This window comes from Equus przewalskii, chromosome 24, assembly GCF_037783145.1.
Source record: "Equus przewalskii isolate Varuska chromosome 24, EquPr2, whole genome shotgun sequence".
NCBI classification, from domain to species: Eukaryota; Metazoa; Chordata; class Mammalia; order Perissodactyla; family Equidae; genus Equus; species Equus przewalskii.
The window spans coordinates 391,507-408,736 of record NC_091854.1 but is presented as its reverse complement, the minus strand read 5'-3'; the positions used below and the strand labels follow the sequence as shown (position 1 = coordinate 408,736).

Sequence of the window (17,230 nt, the reverse complement as noted above, 5' to 3'; positions counted from 1 at the left end):
TGAATATAAGTGATATTTTTGAATTAGGTAACATCCAGTCTTTTTCTATGCTTTGGAATAGCTGCTATAAGATGTTTCTTTGATGGTTTAGTAGTTTTTAGGTCTGCTATGGAGAGAGGTTTTTGCATTGTTTTTTCCTAAGGATTCTGCCTCCTTTAATGTAATTTTATTCATCCTTTTACCAAATGCAGCAGCTTCCTTGACTCTTCCTCAGTGTGACCATATGCATGCATCTTGTTTTATCTATGTTAGTGTGTGTAATGGTACTTTGCAAAGTTTTGGCCAAGATTTTTGTCTGTGTCATTCACTGCATTATCCCCAGTGCCTAAAATGGTGTCTGTAACATAATGTATTCCAAATAGATATTTCTTGAATGAATAAATCACATCTAATCTCTTAAATGTTTCTCACTTCTCACTTATTTTCATCTCCAGTAATGTCTGCCACTTCCCTCCATGCTTTCATTTCCTTTCTGTACTCCATAGTAGGAACTCAGTATTGTTTTAATCAATCGATGACACTTTTCACAAGTAAATGTTTATTGAATTAATCTGGTTTTAAAGCTAATTCTTTTCACTAATATCAGTATTATTGTAACCATTAAATAATGTATTTTACATACCTTTTGTCGTAACACTCTGTTTTTTAGGCCATGGACACAGTCATTCCCTCTTCAACGGTGCTCTGGATCAGGTGCATGGCCATGGAGATCATTGCCATAGTCATGAATTGAAACATGGTGCTGCACATAGCCATGATCATGGTCATGGCCATGGACACTTTCATTCTCATGGTGAGTACAGCCTAAAGACTTTCAAATGGACAACCTTCCAAAGAAACAGAATGGTGTAGATTACTTTTCCTAGTTGATACAGTCTGTTAAAAAGATACTACAATCAACTTACTTTCTAATGAATCAGACTAAATGGTTCCCAGGGCTAGTTCATTTTTAGTATATAATGAAATTAACTTGGTATAAGGCAGTCGATATAGCTTTTTTTCAGGGACTGTATCATAATAAAATGCCACTATTTTAAGTGAGTGTGAGTGAATGAGGAACAATTGCATTTTAGCACATGAAAGTCATGATTTTTTTAAAGCATGATGAGGCCTTTTGTGCTATAGAGAGAGAGAGAGAGAGACTTATAAAAACACAACAGAGGTTTTCAATTTTTCACGTTTTCATTGTAATTTTGATATCATCTGATTTATGTCTACGTTCCCTTAGCTATCTTTATGTTCTAACTTACATAACATTGGGCACTAAATTATAAGACATTTTTCGACTTAATATTTTATTTTAAAATTATATTTTAAACAGTTTATTCATGAAATTTTAGAGTATAGATTAATAGAAGCTGCTTAGGTGATACAATTTGATTAATTTTAAATAAATTATATGCTTAAATATTGTCTGTACTTGCCACATAGAATCTTAAAGCTTTAGATGTGAAGATATGAAAGGGCGCTTGGAGATTGAGTACTAACTCCTTAATTTTTAAGTCTCTAAAATTTGCTACATTTTTGTAACTATTACATCGATCTGCTTTAAAACCTTGCTTTTCTTAAGTTTTGCTCACATGCATCTCAAAACAATTTTTGAAAATTGTGTATCCCTCATACATTTTTAAGATGATTTCTAAAAAAAATTTGTTTAAATAATTGCAAAGAATATAACTTCTGACACATTGTAGATAATATTTTAGAATGAAATTTCTGTATTACTCTATTGAATATATTCAGTAGTATCTAAAATACCTTAGTGATTGAGGCCCACTGTTACTCATTCAAAAACGTGTAAACAGTTATAAATTTTACAGTATCCTTTTTCTCCTTGAATTCTTATTTCCATTCCATTTCCTTTCCAGAATGTTATAATAATGGATTATATTTGTGTTAAATCTTTAATTGATCATCTGTTATACTTCCTGGCAATAAAATACGTATACATATGTAAATTTTTTATTTCCTAGGGACAGAAGACTTAGCAGTAAACCTTTCTTTTGGATGGAGTTATTGTAATTTTTACTAGTACAAAGTCAATAAAAATAATTCTATTTTCAAATTTTGATACATATATAACCTTAAAAAAGCAACATTTTATTTGAAATATGTATCCTAATGATTGGAGCTCCTTTTTTTTTTTTTCCAGTTAGTTTTGGATAAATAACAATTGTTAGTGTAAAACAGGTTTTGGCATCAATTGTGTTCCTATTTTTCATCTTTACAATGTAAGTACTAAGAAACCTTAATTAGAAGTAATTCTGTTAGAGCACTTTCACTCAGTTCTTTGAACACTTTCAGAATTACATTCCAAAAATTACATAATGAGGTATTATTAAAAATTATTTACAGTGCTTTCTATTCTTAAAAATTATTTTTGTGATCTATTAATTAACAGTTTCATTAGCAAATTCCTACATTTTATTAAAAGCAGAGAATTGGAAACCGTGTTGCTTACAAAAAGATTTGCTAGCCGTAGAGTCATTACTTTTCTAACGTTACAAGCAACATTTGCAGTTGAGCCCTGTTTGTTGCCCTAGATTTCTTCTAATACCCTGGGCAATCCGCTGCAGTAAGATTCTAGATAGGTGAAAGGTAGCCCTTTTTTGGTCAAGAGGGAGAAGGGTAAGTGGGAAAGAAGAATTGGCATGACATCAGGGCACAAAGAGATCATAGAAACTACTAAATGGAAATGCTAGAGATCATAGAAACTACTAAATGGAAATGCTAGGCTTCAAACACAGGGAACCTGACTCTAAAATCTGCTCTTAACTGTTATTCTGCCGTCAGTATTATATAAGACAATCGGAGAATACAAAACCAACAGGGCCATGATTCCATTTTGCCTGTGAGACATTATAGTCTCATTGGGAAATATTGTGAGCTTCATATTTATTTGAATGTTGCACTTTGAGTAAAGCTGGCTGTTTTTGTTTGTTTTAACTGCTCATATCAGAGTGACTTAGCAGTAAAGATTTATATCTTGCTGTTGGGTTGATAGTGTAGAGGGCTGGGGGGCTCTGTTCCTCACGGCAATTCAGGGATCCAGGTTCTTTCCATTAGTGGGATTCTTCACCCTTGGAATTCACCCCTGCATTCTCTGCGTCTAGCTAGAGATAGAGTACATAAAAGATAATGTGGGGTACTCTTACAAGCCTGGAAGTGGTTTACATATCATATTTCTTTTTCTTTTTTTTTTTTTTTGAGGAAGATCAGCCCTGACCTAATATCTCCTGCCAATCCTCCTCTTTTTGCTGAGGCAGACTGGCCCTGAGCTAATATCCATGCCCATCTTCCTCCACTTTATATGGGACGCCCACCACAGCATGGCTTGCCAAGTGGTGCCATGTCCGCACCCGGCATCCAAACCAGCGAACCCTGGGCCGCTGAAGCAGAACTTGTGAACTTAACTGCTGCACCACTGGGCTGGCCCCTATCATATTTCTTTGTTTACAACTCAGTCACATATACCACCTAACTCAGGGGAGCCTGGTAAGTGTAGTTTAGTTGTTTATCAAAGAGGAAGAAGAAATGGGTCTGTAAGCAACTAGCCAGTCTCTGCTACAGATAAATTTTATATCTAGAAAGACTTTCAGATTTTATGTAGATGAGAGTTACATTGTCTTATATAGCTGTTATATTAGTATGGCAGAATATACCTTTTAAAATAATTATGTCAAAAATGACTATCTGGACCTGCTACCTATAGATTGAAATCTGGTGCCTTGATTAGGAGCTGGATTTTTAGAATAGTTACACTTTTGACCATCAGCAGGATTTTCAAGGTAGCTACATCTTACTCCCCACACAGCAGTGCCATATCCAGACAGAAATCATTGTGCAGCCTTATGCTTTTATACCTCTTGACGTTGTTACAGTGTTCTAACAAAGCTGTAGTTATAAGGGTATGTCAGCTCTTTGGTGCTGTGGGCCAAGAACTACGACCCCAGGCAGGCAGGCTTCCTGTTAGTCATGATAAGAAATCTTTCAGTCCTCTTGATGATCCCTTTTAACGAATTTTGCTAATCTTTTACATTCTTTACCCATATTTTCTACTTCGATGTTAAAGCTGATTAGCAATCTTCAAATTCAAAAATTGCAGTATTTTTCTCATCATAAAGGCAAAATGAAAACGTATTTTTATCTCTTCTGTGTGAAAAGCTTGCCACGCCCATCTAGAAGCTGTTGCCATAGTCCAGTTTTCCTGAATGCTGTCCTGGCTTCATTTCTTGGACTTCTTAATAACTTCAAGCAGTGGTTTTGTTTTTATTCAATTTTCCACTTGTAAAATTAGCATAACAAGCTATAGAAGGTATGTTATGAATGTTAGAAGACATTCACACTGTTTTTAATTTACTGTATTTTTATCTTACCAGATTGCTTAATATAATAATTTCCTAAATACTCTGTACTCTGATGCATTTTGAAATTGCCATGTCTATCTCCATTAAATTAAAAAAATAATTTTGTAGGTCTGATATGGTTATATAGTCATGCAGCCTTCGTGATACATTTGAATGAAAAGTACTCTGAATTGTAAAAATTGAATCAGGAATTGAAGACATGTTTTAAAATAATTTAACTTAACTCTCTGCAGATGGTCCCTCCTTAAAAGAAACAACAGGACCCAGCCGACAGATTTTACAAGGTATGACAAGGAATTTGTATAATTCTCAGTTTTATGAAACTGGTTTCATAGTTTTGATTTGTCTGAAGTTTTCCTTTAAGAAAAATAGATAGCATACCATTTATGTTTAAAATTTTAGCCTTCCTACTGATTTTTTTATATATACAGTTAAAATATTCAGAAACTATACTGCTTAAATATAAATAATACTCATGCCAGTGACTATAGTAGCACCATAGTAGTATGTTTGCCTTTGTAGGATTATTAAATAATTTTTCCAAGAATAATATTCAATATGTATTTATGTTGTGGAAAAATTTAGTGCTAAAAATGTAATAACATCCAAACCCAAAGAATGTACACAATACCAGGAGTGAACCCTAATGTAAACTATGGACTTTGGGTGATGATGATGTGTCAATGTAGTTTCATCAGTTGTAACGAAAACTACTCTGGTGAGGGATGTGGACAATGGGAGAGGCTATGCGTAAGTTGGGATGGGGGTATTTTGGAAATCTCTGTATCTTCACCTCAGTTTTACTATGAACCTAAAACTGCTCTCAAAAATAAAATTTATTATATATTTTTTTAATGTAGGCAAAGTGAGACCTCGGTCATATCCATAGACATCAAATGATGGTACCTAAAGAGGAGCTTACCTATCATGTAAAATGATACATTACAAAATTTTACAAGCCAGGAAAAACCCAGTCTTGTCTCTGAACTATCGTAGTTTCTTTTTTGAGATGTGAACCAGTCTTTGGCTCTGAATTAGCATGTAAACTTTGTTGGCAAGGTTTCCTAATTCCCAGCTCCACTTCTTCCTGCCTTTATTAACTTTTGACTTCAGTTTGACTTTCTCAGTAGCTTGTGATCCAATCTCTACAGCGCTTCTTTTTCTCTCTGTTTCTTGATATAGCTCTTGCTTTTTATTATTTCAATATGAATATGTTCCTCCACTCTGAGGAATTTATTTCAAGAGGCTTAAATGTGTCTTCCAGTCACTAGTTTTTCATTTGCAAAATATATTGAATTGTTTTAGAATGGCATTTGCTGAAATAGCGTGTAATCATGCGTATGTAATGCATCTATATTCAATGCTATAAATTAGTCTTGATAATGAGTTTATTTTTAGTTTTGGAAATCATCACAAGCTGAGGGAAGGGAGGTTAGATTTGCCTTCCTAATTATCTTTTATACAGACTGTTGCGAAAATCAGTTTATGTTTTCTGAGTATCCATCAATTTATGGTGGCTGAAACAGCCTAGTAGGAGATAGCTGAAGGATAGGGTTAACTGCCTGGCATTAAAATTTTGTCACATAGATACTCATGCATGGAAACTGAGTTAGCTGAATTTTTCAGTTATTTGCTGCATCTTCAATGTGACCCCTGGCTTTCTAGGTTCTTGGGCAGTTAGATTATGAGTATCCTATCAGGTCTTGTAAGGCTTTCAACTTTTATATAAATTAAACATGTCTGTTTAGATTTCTTTCTTTAGTGATTTTTCTTAAGAGTTCTCGAAAGTAAGAAGGGCTTAGATAATTAATGACATTTCCTAATAAAACCAGTTTTCAGGTCAGCAAATAAGATGCAGCCAGGGACTTTTCAATCAAAGAAAAGTGAAGAGCAAATGATTCTTTTCTTTTTCCTTTCAGTGTTTAGAGCTATTTTCATTTCTGATTCTATCAAAACACTGATTAAAGAATATAAAGGTTTGAAATCATGTCACTTAAGACTTTTGAATCTTAAGGACCCTCAATCTACTTCAATGTGCATTTTCCTCCAGTCTTATTTTTAAAACTTAATGTGATCCCAATACTTATAAATCTATTTATTTCTTTGCTACTTGTGATACCCTAGAGAAAAAAAATTTTTTTCTATGAGGAAGTTTCTGGCATAATATTATTTTTGTTATAGAAAAGAGACCCATGAGCGTTTTGAAGAATTGTTATAAAGGTCAATACTCTATACAAATGAAAAGTATATCAGTTACTGAGGAGTGAGTTGTATTTGCTATAATAATTGATGTAATACTCCACAGTACCACGTGAATTGAAGCATATTTTCCTAGAGCACATTAAGGTTCCATGGGACTCATTAATAGTCTGTTTTTAAATTATTAAAAGTCTTTTCAAGTTTCAGTAAATCTATGTTTGACACTTGAGAAATAAATGCTTTGCCTTTAATTTGTCCAGTGAATAATAAAAAAGGAAAATAAGTATTTCTAAAGTAGACACATGCTTTTTACACATTAGGTATTTCTTTTCAGATAGAATAATTGGTGCTATTGAAGAATGTTCTGTTTTTAGCAACATATGGTTGAAGTTTGTTCAGGAGACAGTTTTCTTGTACGTTAAATTTTACCTAGTAAGGATCTAAATGTTAAATGATTTATTGTCTTAGCTAAGTCTTTTTAGAAATAATGTATTTTCAATCTCCTTCTTGACATTTTTTGATGGTTTTCCAGTCAACTATCAATTATTAGATGTTAATATTTAATGAGTTCTGTCTCTGATCCCACTTGTGATCACTAACTAATATTCTGCACTCAATTCTGATGGAAGGGGTTTCCCCACATACCAGCAAACAATTCTCCGACACCAAGAGGTCAGAAGTCAGGAGGGTGGGACTGAAATTTCCAACCCTCTAATATCACGTGGTTGCTTCTCCTTAGGTGTGGTCCAGAGTCACCTCATTAACATTGACTAGAGATGCCTGTGTCATTCTCATCACTTAGGAAATTCCAAGTGTTTTAGGAACTCTGTGCCAGAAACAGGGACAAAGACCAAATATATATTTCTAATTATAAATCACAGTATCATGCTATATCTAGGTTGTTGGGTAGTAGAATATCAGTATCCTACCAGTTTGATATTTAATTATTAAAAGTCAAAAATATATTTTATAGGGGCCGGCTCCGTGGCCAAGTGGTTGAGTTTGCATGCTCTGCTTCGGCAGCCTGGGGTTTTGCTGGTTTGGATCCTGGGCGCGGACATGGCACTGCTTGTCGGGCCAGGTTGAGGTGGCGTCCCACATCCCACAACTGGAAAGACCCACAACTAAAATATACAAATATGTGCTGGGGGTATCTGGGGAGAAAAAGCAAAAAAATATATATATATCTCTATATGTCTGTATATATATATTATATCCACTTTAAAATATTCAAATCCCTACTTTCATATCAAGTTTGAGCTTACCATGTAATTTTAGTTAGCAAAATCTTCAGGATAATTGATAAATATATCAGAATTAGTAGAGTTATGGTCCATAGGAAATTCTAGTCTCAGGTAGTAATAATTTTAATTCCCAGCAGAGGGCTCTGTGTGTACATATATTTGTAGTTATAAACAAAGTTTTCTCGAACAATTCTTTCAGTCTGCCGTTTTCTTCTAACAGATTATTAATTAACATCTGGACTCTTTTAACCAGAGATGAATGTGTTCAAACACTTTTTAAAATCAGCTTATTTCTCTACTTCTTCATTTATATTATACCAAAATAGTAAGGATCGTTAGAGCAAGTATAATTTAGGACAGGTATTTTAACCCTGCCAATTTGAAAAGAGAAAGATTATTTCAATTCCCAAAGGTACTATTATTTTGTTACTAAGAATCTGCATGCCTTGTGATTTTCAAATTGGTAGTTTTTAATATATAAAATCAAGAATATAGTTTAAAAAATATTTCTATTTTCAGTTGATCAGAAGACATTATTTTGATTCTGATTATGCTTTATTTCTAGGTGTATTTTTACATATTCTCGCAGATACACTTGGGAGTATCGGTGTAATTGCCTCTGCCATCATGATGCAAAATTTTGGTCTAATGATAGCAGATCCAATTTGTTCAATTCTCATATCCATGCTTATAGTTATAAGGTAAGTGTTAGTATGTTACTTCCATGTATTAAAATGGGGCGTGATAAATGTGCTACTTAAATTACAGATCTAAAATACAACTTATTATTGTGTTGGTTTCCTTTTTCATCTTCCTATTTTTCCCTATTGCCATTTATTTCTTGTCTTGGTTTTGATACTTCTTTTTGGTCTGTAATTCAAATTACTAGTAATTTTCTTGAATCCATACTCTATTTGTGGAGTAGAACATTGGCAATGTAAAATGTATTAACTATAGTTAGAATCTTATTCCTTTGATGTCTACATCTTGCACTGTCACATACAAAACAATATTAAAGTCTCTTCTTCTAGAACTATTTAATTTATAAAGTCATTGCAGAAGTCTTTTAAAAACGCTTACTAAAGTCTGCCTATGTCTGTCTCCCTGGCTAGATTTTAAAATTCTTGAGGAAAAATCTATCTCCTATCTCTTTCTGCCTCTATTGCCTACCATAGTGTCAATGTGTATACAAAAGTGTGTGTGTCTAAGTTCTCAATAAATACCTGCTGAATTAGATTGTATAGTTATTATCTCTTAAATTTATCTCATGCTGAGATACATTTTTATTATTGGTTTAATTTTTATCAGAATAATGGAATAATATGTGCCTTTATTTCACAGTCTCACATTATTTAACTTAAAAATTAATTATACATATACATGTCTTGATTGGACTGTTTTTGTTTGATTTATCTGTATGATTTTACTGTCAGTAAAACTTTCTAATGATAATGAAGACCTCCTATAGGGCAGGCCATGATGAATTTTATAGCTTGTAGTTGAATAGAATAGACTTAATAAATTACGATGAAATTATAATCATATAAATTAGTCATAAATACAGATTTTTAAGTTTTTACCTAAAAAACAGGATATACATTTTAAACATGTAGATAATTTTTTAAATTTCTGTAAATTATTTGCACTAGGAAGCAACTCTGCTTTGTAAAAGTCTTTTATAAAGCTTGGAATACCTTTACTTCATCTTTGGATATCTTATAACACTTCCTTGAAAGTTTAGCGTACACATCACACATATTCTATGAAACATCTCCTGATAGATTTGGTGACTTCCACCTGTACCTCTTTATGTTAGTGTTCAGTGTTCATTTTATTTTGTTTTGTAATATAATTTTAGCTGCTTCTAATACTTCTTAGAGTAGGATCTTAATATTCACTTGTTTTTTTTAATCTCCACTGATGGTATCCTAATTCTGCTATAATTTATCACTTGGAAGAGCTTGGCCTCTCTTTCTCCCTCTAAACTCTTCTCCACACTGTGGTCAAAGTGATCTTTCTTTAATGGAGACTATGGTGCATGGAAACATTCTCTTGCCTTAAATTCTACAGTGGCTCTTTCTAACCTTCAGGATAAAGTCCGAACTTGTTAATTGGGCTTCATGATGGTACCCATATTTCTCTTCAGTCTTTCTCTCACCCCCTCTCAATTTCTGTTCTGCTCTCCACCCGCAATAAACTACGTTTAGTTTCCTGAAAATGTGTTATGAGCTCTCTGGATTCTGGGCTTTGATCATATTTCCTCTCTCCAAAATACTCTTAATTTAATGTTTTCTCCCTTCCCCCTGCCCCCGACAAATAGATACATCACAGCTACTCATCCTTCAGATCATATTTCAGTTTAAATGGCACTTCATTCAGGAAGCATGTCCTGATTCTCCCCTTCTCAGACTGGGTTATACCTATAGCATCTTTTACTATTCCTCTCATGGCATTTACTTACTACAGTCAGGGATATGTTCTGAGAGATACATCATTAGGTGATTTTGTTATTGTGCGAACATCATAGAGTGTACTTACACAAACCTTGATCGTATAACCTACTGTACACCTAGACTATAAGGTACTAATCTTATGGGACCGTTGTTGTATATGTTGTCTGTTGTTGACTGAAATGGCTTTATGTGGTGCATGACCGTATATTGAAATAGCCTATTTTCTCTCTTAAGCTCCATGAGGGAAAACTATATTTTTATTATTGTAACGTCAGCACCAGACCCCTCCAGGCAAAAAGTTGCTATATTTTGGGTTTGAATCAAAATAAATTCGTGTTTTTTCATCCTCAGAGTTACTTTCTCTAATCCCAAATAGGGAATTATTAAAGCTGGAGACACAGGCCTGGGCTAAGAGTTTGGGTTTTATTTCAGGTGCAGTGGGGAGCCAGAGAGGAGTGGAATTATTTGATTTGTGTTTTTAAAAATCATTTTGGCTGCTGTGTAGGTAATGGATTATAAGGGCGCAAGAATGCAAAAATACAGACCAGCTAGAAAACTATTGCAGAGAGGCCATGGCGGCTTGATCTAAGGTACTCATCCAAGAGGTGGAGAGACAGATAGAATGAGAAAATGCTTTGGGTGTAGAGCTAATAAGATTTGCTTGTGGATATGAATGTTTTGGTCAGGCTAGAGTGAAAGAAGGGAATCAAGGATAATTCCTAGAGCTTTTACATGAGAAACTGAGTGGATGAAGGTGTCATTACTGAAAGAACACTAGGAGAAGAGTAATGTTTGTTTGTTTTTGAAGAGCATTGCAGATCGAAACTTCTGTTTTAGTTGTTACTGAATTTGAGATCTCTTATTAGACATTTATATGGAGATCTCAAATAGGTGGTAGACGTGTTGATATGGAGTGGGAGCACTCAGCTGAATATAAGGGGTTGGTAATAGTACACACATAGATTTAAAGTCATGGAGCAGCGTTTATCTGGCATAAATGCCACAATTCCCACCCCTTCCATTTTCCTGGAAAACATCCTTCTTTTCTGCTGAGCCCAATTCAGCTTCAGGGTCCCTTTCAATATAGGGCTTCAAGTAGCCATAACTAATCACCTGCAGTTGGCTTTCAAGATGAAAACTACGTGTCATCCTTGTCTAAGTCCTACGGATTTATTTTAAAATTTTTTTCTTAGTAGTCTACGTAAATATAGTCTGAAATTTATATAATTTGATTCTTTTTCATTATTGTTAAGCTTTAACATTTTAATTATTTATTCTTTTCCTCTGTTCTGATAACAAAAGTAATACCTGTTGACTGTAAAAAACTCAAACATTCCTGAAATGTACAACTTATCTGTTAAAATGTTCTCATAATCCAACCTCTTGGAGATAAAGCAGAAAACTTTAACATAGCTTAAAATCATTTAATAAATGTTTTAGGGGGCTGGCCCCATGGCCAAGTAGTTAAGTTGGTGTGCTCTCTGCTTTGGTGGCTCGAGGTTCGCTAGTTTGGATCCTGGGTGTGGACCTACACACTGCTTGTCAAACCACGCTGTGGCGGCATCCCACATAGAACTAGAATGATTTACAACTAGGATATGCAACTATGTACTGGGGCTTTGGGAAGAAAAAAAAAGAGGAAGATTGGCAACAGATGTTAGCTCAGGGCCAATCTTCCTCACCAAAAAAACCCAAAAGCATGAAAAAAAATGTTTTAGTGCTCACTCTGTGCTAGGCAGTAAACAACATGGGCAAATACCCTACCCTCATGTAGCTTACTTTCTAATCTACTATCTAATCTACTAATAGGAGATAGGGTCAATAAAGCAATGAACATGCAAATAGATAACGGTGATAAATGCTATGAAGGGTAAGGGGATGTTATTTTAGGAAGGCTTGGAAAGTCCTCTGCATAACGTGACATTTGAACAGAGACCTTAATGATGAAGGAGAGGGGCATGGGACTATTTAGAGGAAGAGCATTCCTGGTACAGGGAAGTTCACGTAAACACGCTGAGACAGGAGCATGCCTGGCATGTGTAAGGAACAGCAAGAAGGGCAATGTAGCTGGAGTGCAGTGTACAGGACAGAGAGTGGTAAATATATGTATCTAAGAGTTCAGGGGAGAGTAGGGTGGAAGATATAAATTTGGGTGTCATTAGCTTATGTGTGGTATTTAAAGCCATGAGAAGATTGGCTGAGTTTACCCAGAGAATGAGTATCGATAGAGAGGGGAAGAGGTCTGAAGACTCAGCCCTGGGGAGGTGGGGCAGAGGAGGCAATTCCAGCAAAGGAGAGTAAAGTGGAGGGGCCAGTGAGATGGGAGGAAAGATGCAAGCATGCGTTGTTTTAGGAGCCATATAAAGAAAGTGGTTCAAAGAGGAAAGAGTAATCATAAATGCTGCTGGGACTGATAAGTGGTAACCTAGGCAAGATATGCAGAAGAGTGATGAGAATGAAAGCTTGATCAGAGTAGCTTTAAGAAAGAATGGGAGGGGAAGAAATGCAGATAGCAACTATAGTCAACTCCTTTTTAAGGCCTTTTGCGGTAAAGGGGAGCAGTGTGATTGCCTGGCAGCAGTGAGGGCCCACTTTGAGGTTTGTGGTCATGAATTTAAAGTGAAAACGAGCAGCACAGTTGTATTTCTTTTTGCTAGTCTTGTTCAGCTACTTGATAAAAAGTATGGAATAGACAGAGAATTGGATTTAACAGGTTTGGGGTTTTGTCAGGTGAATACTGACAGAATGAGAAAGGAGCAAGGCAGGGATTATAGGAGTGAGAAATTAAAATTTAGAGGTAATAATAGATGCTAAAAAAGAAAAAAAAAGTGATAGGGTCAGTGGATTGGAGTTCTGGAGAAGTGTTAGAGTGGTGGGATTAGGGAAAGAGATCCAGAAGTAGGAAGCGTTGTTCAGATTGTGAGATGCTTGAAATTGAGATCTTCAGGTCTAAGGTATGATCGTAGGGGTGTATCTAGGATAAGATCATCATATAGAGGCCTAGTGTTGGATGGATTGTCCACATGGATATTTAAATTAAGAGTAATGAAAAAAGGGGTCAGCCCAGTGGTGTAGTGGTTAAGTTTGCTCACTCCACTTCAGCAGTTCAGTGGCCCAGGGTTTGTGGGTTCAGATCCAGGGTGTGGACCTGTGTACCACTCATCAAGCCATGCTGTGGTGGCATCTCACATACAAAATAGAGGAAGATTGGTGCAGATGTTAGCTCAGCGACAATCTTCCTCAAGTAAAAAGCGGAATATTGGCAATAGATGTTAGCTCAGGGACAATCTTCCTCTCCAAAGGAAAAAAAAAAAAAGTAATGAAAAGAGTAGAGATGGAACGATAATAAGCCCTGTTGTTGAGCTCTTCAGTGACTGAAGGGGAGCTATCAAGAATTGTAACACTACGGGCTGGCCCGGTGGCGCAGCAGTTAAGTGTGCACGTTCTGCTTCAGCAGCCTGGGGTTCCCTGGTTCAGATACTGGGTGTGGACATGGCACTGCTTGGCATGCCATGCTGTGGTAGGCATCCCACATATAAAGGAGGGGAAGATGGGCATGGATGTTAGCTCAGGGCCAGTCTTCCTCAGCGAAAAGAGGAAGATTGGCAGCAGTTAGCTCAGGGCTAATCTTCCTCAAAGAAAAAGAAAAAGAATTGTAACACTGGTAATCAAGATCCTTAAATGTTCATACAATAATGAATTGTTTACAAGGAGATTACTCTGAGACATTTTTCAAAATGCTTGATTAGCCAAAGCTGATTTGAAGAAATAGATGAAAACTCTTACAGATGCAACAAAGTATAGTATAAAGAAATAATTTTTCTCACCCTCAATTTTTATATATATTTGCAGTTCACCAAGAGCAGGAAAAATAATAGGAATCTTTACATAGTCTTTGGATCTAAATGTTCCTCAATTGGAAACATGCCATGGAAATAGACATCTCTCCCTTCTAGGCTGCCCAGTATTACATTTTCAGTTTCATGGTGAAAGTAATTTCTTAGAAAAAGACAGTTTTTCTCTCAACATTTTCTAAGACAACTAAAGGGTGATAGAAATTTCTGGCAAAATTGGGTTGTATGAATTTTGTTTCCCAATGAAAAGCAGGAAATTGAGTATAACAGAGTGTTATTTTTTATCTTTTGAAAATATTCTTCTTATAAAAGATTTCAGAATGATTTTGCTCTTTTTTTTCCCATTAGTGGTTGAATTAGAACGGAAAGTGGGTTTATAAGTTAGAGTGCAGAAATCCAAACAATTAGTTGTGGCTTTGAATCACATTGTGATTTAAAAGTAATGCTCTTTACGTAGATCTGTAGCTTGATTTTTGATTCACTTAAACAAAAGGAGTACCTGTGCATGATGGGAAAAAATACATAAACAGGATGCAGAAATAAGCTTTGTTACTGGTGTGGTACTTCTGAAGCCTTGCTGGATTTTTTTTTTTTAATCAGTTTTCTGCAACTCACCAGTTACTGTCTTGTGGTGCTTTGTATCTTCTTACCATAATCATCTGTAAATACAAATAAAAGCTTTTTAAACAAAAGAAATTGTCTTTTTTTTAGGTCCAAAAGTTTTTCAAGTAATGTATTTTTTCTTGTCATTTTGAAGAAAAAAATAGCCCAACTTTTAGAGGCAAACTGAGGTATAGGCTTTAAAAATGACAAGTAGTGGGCCTAAATAGAGGATGAAATGGAAAGAATATGCACTAATGAAAACAAAATTATAAACTTGAAATTCCAAATCGTAGATGATCATTGTTGTTCATGAATACAGGATTTAGACCAGATACTGATTTTGATGAATCTTATTGATTCCATGGTTAGATAGATAATTATTTGTGGCCTGTATTAATAAAAAGTAAGCTTATTTTTAAACATGTAAGAAGCTACCATGTCTTCACATAGTCATATAAGAAAGTATGGAGATTTCTTTTTTCAAAAATGGTTTTGGGTGTTGCCTGACAATTTCCTTTGTGGTTTGTCTTTCAAGTGGTTATAATTTATGAACTAAACTTCTGGGGACTGCCTAAGATTTTAACTTGTGTTTGTATATGTACCTGTATTGTAAAATTGAACATATAGGAACATTATCACATAATAATTATATTTTTTAATCATATATAAAACCATCATAGAGCATTTATAAATATTGATTAGTCTAACAGCCTTTTTCAACCAGCATTCTAGGAGAGAATGCCCTAAGGCATCCATTTGTATGTAATTATTAACTTCTCACCTGTGCATCTAGAAAAGTACTGCTTATGTTACTATCCTTGGGGGAATTGAGAAATAGTCACTCAAATCATTTTGTATGTTCAGGGGTTCAGATGACGAACCCTAGTTAAGAAAGTCTGGCAGACAAGCTTAGAAATATTAGAAGGCAGAGAGCAAGTGTGGTAATGTATTAGTGATCTTTGGCCAATAACTTGAGACCAGAGAAAGTATTTGTGGCTTAAAAATTGGAAAGAAGAGATTATTCTTTTATGTAAAATATGTGATTGTGTTTCTGTCCAACCCATGAGAATCAATGGAAAAACTATGCCAAATAGATAGTGTATTAAAGTTACAAATATAAAATTGATATACAAAATTAATACCCTTTATATATAAGCAAAATCCGTTTGAGTGGTATAATTAAAGAGAAGACACCTTTTCATTAGCAACAACAAAGACAATGTAGAGATAAAACGTGTGAGGAAAAATGTGGACACTTCTAAAAAACACAAAAGTAGACTTGAACAGAACCTTTTTTGTCAACTATGATGTTTTTGAAGAATCAACATGATAAACATGTTAGCTCTTGTGTTTGTTTATAAATTTAAAGCCATTCTAATAAAAATACAAACAGCTTTTTTTCCAGAGGGGGCAGATAAAGTTGATTTTAAAGTTTATAAGGAAAAATAAACAAGCAGGAGGTATAGCCAATAAAACCCTGGAAAAGAAGATAAAAAATGCAAAGCCTTTTAAATTAAAATAGTGAGGTACCTGAAAAAGCAAACAGACTAATGCAGCAGATGAGAGAGTCTGGAAATAGATTTACGTGCAAATAGAAATTTAGTAAAGATAAAGGCAACATTTCAAATTAGTGGGGAGGAAAAGATGGACTTTCTAATAGCTGGATAACCATTTGGAGAAAGATAAATTTGGAATTGTAGCTCATTCTGTATACCCTGATAAATTCCAAATGGATTAGAGCTCCAAAAGTAAAACATGAAACCATGCTAGTACTAGGAGAAAGCATGTCTGAATTATTTTACATGAGAATATTAGAATAATATGGCTCAAAACCTAGAATCAGTAAGAGGAAAGATTGGTTAATTAAGTTACATAAAAAAGAACTTTGGTATAGAAAAAATAAAAGCACCATAAGGGAAGTGAAAGGCATAATAAACTGGGATAAATATTTGCCACTTAGATCATGAAGGGCTAATCTCCCTAGTATAGAGAGAAGTCCTAAAAATAAAAACTAAATTAAAAGGCCAGCAGCCTAATAGAAAAAAGGGGCAAAAGTTCCTTTGGTTCACAGGAAAATAAATACAAATGACTTTTAAACATATAAAAGTAGTTCAGTCTCACTCATCAGAAAGAATTGCAAACTAAAACTATATTGAGACACCACTTCTCACCTACCAGGCTGATAAATATCCAAAAGTTTGCATAATCTTTTGGCAAGTCTTTAGGTAAAATAGGCACTCTTTATACACTGCTGATAGAAATGAAAATGGTACTATCTCAATAGAGAGAGCTTTGATAATACATAGCCTAATTAAATGTGCATTTACCTTTGCTTAAATAATCCCACTTCTGGGAAAGTATCCTAAGGAAAAAGTGGCAAAAATATAAAAGAATATACTCATGAAGTCGTTCTTTGTGACTTTATTTGTTACAGCTAAAGATTAGAAAGAACACAGATGTTCATCAATAAGGGAGTTCTGTGCAGCCCCCCCAAAAAGGGAATAAAGGAG

The 17,230-nt window shown here is 34.7% G+C and overlaps 1 protein-coding gene across 1 annotated transcript in view; it reads left to right on the top strand.

The window, feature by feature from the left end:
* SLC30A7 (solute carrier family 30 member 7) overlaps positions 1–17,230 on the top strand; it is a 74,418-nt gene that overhangs the window by 22,940 nt on the left and 34,248 nt on the right. Inside the window, exons 6-8 of the mRNA XM_008518788.2 lie at positions 650–793; positions 4,601–4,651; positions 8,376–8,511. Of these exons, the coding sequence (XP_008517010.1) occupies positions 650–793; positions 4,601–4,651; positions 8,376–8,511 (331 nt within the window). The remainder of the gene's footprint in view (positions 1–649; positions 794–4,600; positions 4,652–8,375; positions 8,512–17,230) is intronic.